Raw genomic sequence first — 2456 nt, forward strand, 5'->3', positions numbered from 1 at the left:
CCGGCCTGCTTTGTATATGAGTTTGGCTCTGCAACTAAGCTATCGCTATTTGTTGGGCTTGTAACATCTCGAAGATCATGCGCAAGCTGACTCTGATTTCCCCCACATTATGGGTGACTCGAGCTACGGATTGGGTGCTGCCCTGAATGCTTTTTTCTGGTTCGGAATATTTGTTCGCCTCAAGAGCCACTTGTGAATTGACATCTAACGGTACTTCGGCTCGAAGTTTTGGTACTTCGATTCGAGCCTCAGTGCCATCGTCAAGTGGCCTTCCCACCCCGGATACCAAATTGTTGGTCTCATCTTGAAGGCCGGCTTCGTGGTCGATAGGTAAAGCCATTGCTGATTCGAAGTTGTAAACTGGTATGTACTGCAGATTTATATCAAACAACCACTGTTATCCTTAGCCCCACGGTGGACGCCAAACTGTTTACCCGAAAAATCAGATAACATTAAATTTGTGTATGGTTCTAAGGATATGCGATATAATTAGACACAAATCGTATAGAGAAATAGAAATATGAGTGTTCTTGGCTATGAGAACGGGAATAACGAGCGAAGGAATGAATATAAGAAGTGATCTTTTTTTATAGTGTATTATGCCTGTTTTCTTACAAGGATCCCCCTCCTTTTATAATAGAGGGATCCTACTTCATTTATAATAAAATAAAGCACACAGTGGAGGACCCATGATAAATTATCTCTTCCTTGATTCCTGCCAAGATTCCCTTTCTTAGTGTGGTTATAACAACTCTTGTCTGTGAGCTCGACACTGGCTCGGAATCGTTATTGGGTCGAGCCCTCAGTTTTGGCTTGAGTTCGACCTCCGGGGTGAGCGTTGCACATTTCTGACCTCGAAGCAATGCCTTGTGGATTGATTTGGTCACGGGCTCGAGAAAGGTATCGAGCCGAGTCCTCCATCAGCCTTCGAACTCGAGGCTCGATTGTACTGCCTTCGGAACTCATCCCAAAATCCCACTCAGGTTGATTACCATTCGAGCTCAATCGAACGTAGGAAGGCCGAAATCTATTTCGACCGTATACAGTCAGGTTGTAGACCTATGATTGGCTTAGATGCATGTTTCTTAAAAGGCTCATTAAGAGGGCAACTTATGGCAGCTATTGCAAGAGATGAGAACAACCAAATGTTTCCATTAGCTATTGCAGTTGTGGAGTCCGAGTGTAAAGAGAGCTGGACATGGTTCCTAGAATCCTTAATAGATCAAATTGGAGTGCCTGAAGAAAAAGGATGGACTTTTATGTCTGACCAACAAAAGGTACGCATCTATCGTTTTATACATAAACTTATCTTTTTTTTCCTTCCTTTTTTCCATAGCTAATATTGTATAATTTACTTTTTAGGGTCTCCTTGAATCCTTTAAGAAAGTCATGCCAAATGTTGATCACAGATTCTGTGTTAGGCATATGTATGCCAATTTCAAACTTAGGTTCAAAGATAAAAAACTGAAAGACTTGATGTGGGCAGTAGCTAGATCATATACTATTGTAGATTTTGAAAAGTATATGGAATTGATAAAGAAAGAAAATACAGAAGCTCATCGATGGTTGTCAAAAATTGGAACCAACCAGTGGAGTAAGTCAGCTTTTTCAACATTGCCAAAATGTGATATGTTGAGCAATAATAACTGTGAAATCTTTAACTACTGGATTCAAGAAGCTAGAGACCAACCAATACTAACCATGTTGGAGATCATTCGAAGAAAGATGATGTGTGGGTTGCAAGAAAGATGTGAATGGATTAAAGATTACGATGGACAAGTTTGTCCAAGGATCATGGAGAAGATTGAAGAGACCAAAGAACAAACTTTAGATTGTGAACCAATAGAAGCTGGGAATGGAATTTGGGAGGTTCATGAAGGGTTGAAAATATACGTGAAAAAACTCAAGAAAAATGTATGCACTTGTAGAGAATGGGATGTGACAGGTATACCATGTAGACACAGAGTTAGCGCCATAATGACTGCTCACCGTGAACCAGAAGACTTTGTACATCCATTTTATCATGTGTCGACATTCAAGAAAGCTTATTATGGGACAATTATTCCTATATCAGATCAATCACAATGGGACATTGCACCTCGTGATCGTATTCTACCACCTGAATGTCACGACCTAAAATCCAACTAGTCGTGATGGCACCTAATGTCACGCCCCAAAACCGAGGAGCGCGACCGACGCTCAACCGAGTGAACCCGACCGAGCAAGCCTGTTAGATTTCATTCTACCCAAAATCATCCATGAATTGAGATAATACATATTATCATTAATAAGATAAAAATGTGATCATGTCTACAATACCAATTCATTTCCAATTGTTTCATCATTTTTAAAGTCTCAAATTGACAAGTAATACATCCACAACATAACATAGTTTGTCTTTCTCCAGCACCAATACACAACCCACACTATGTCTACGGAGCCTCTATAGATAAAGA

At 40.4% G+C, this 2456-nt stretch overlaps 1 protein-coding gene across 1 annotated transcript; it reads left to right on the forward strand.

Moving 5' to 3' along the window:
* Positions 1-1061: 1061 nt before the first annotated feature.
* On the forward strand, positions 1062-2148 carry LOC142175360 (uncharacterized). Its single transcript, XM_075241944.1, has 2 exons — positions 1062-1277; positions 1363-2148. The coding sequence occupies exons 1-2, from the start codon at positions 1062-1064 to the stop codon at positions 2146-2148; spliced, it is 1002 nt and encodes a 333-aa protein (XP_075098045.1).
* The last annotated feature ends 308 nt before the right edge of the window (positions 2149-2456 follow it).

Source organism: Nicotiana tabacum, chromosome 21 (genome assembly GCF_000715075.1).
Source record: "Nicotiana tabacum cultivar K326 chromosome 21, ASM71507v2, whole genome shotgun sequence".
In the NCBI taxonomy this organism is placed as follows: domain Eukaryota; kingdom Viridiplantae; phylum Streptophyta; class Magnoliopsida; order Solanales; family Solanaceae; genus Nicotiana; species Nicotiana tabacum.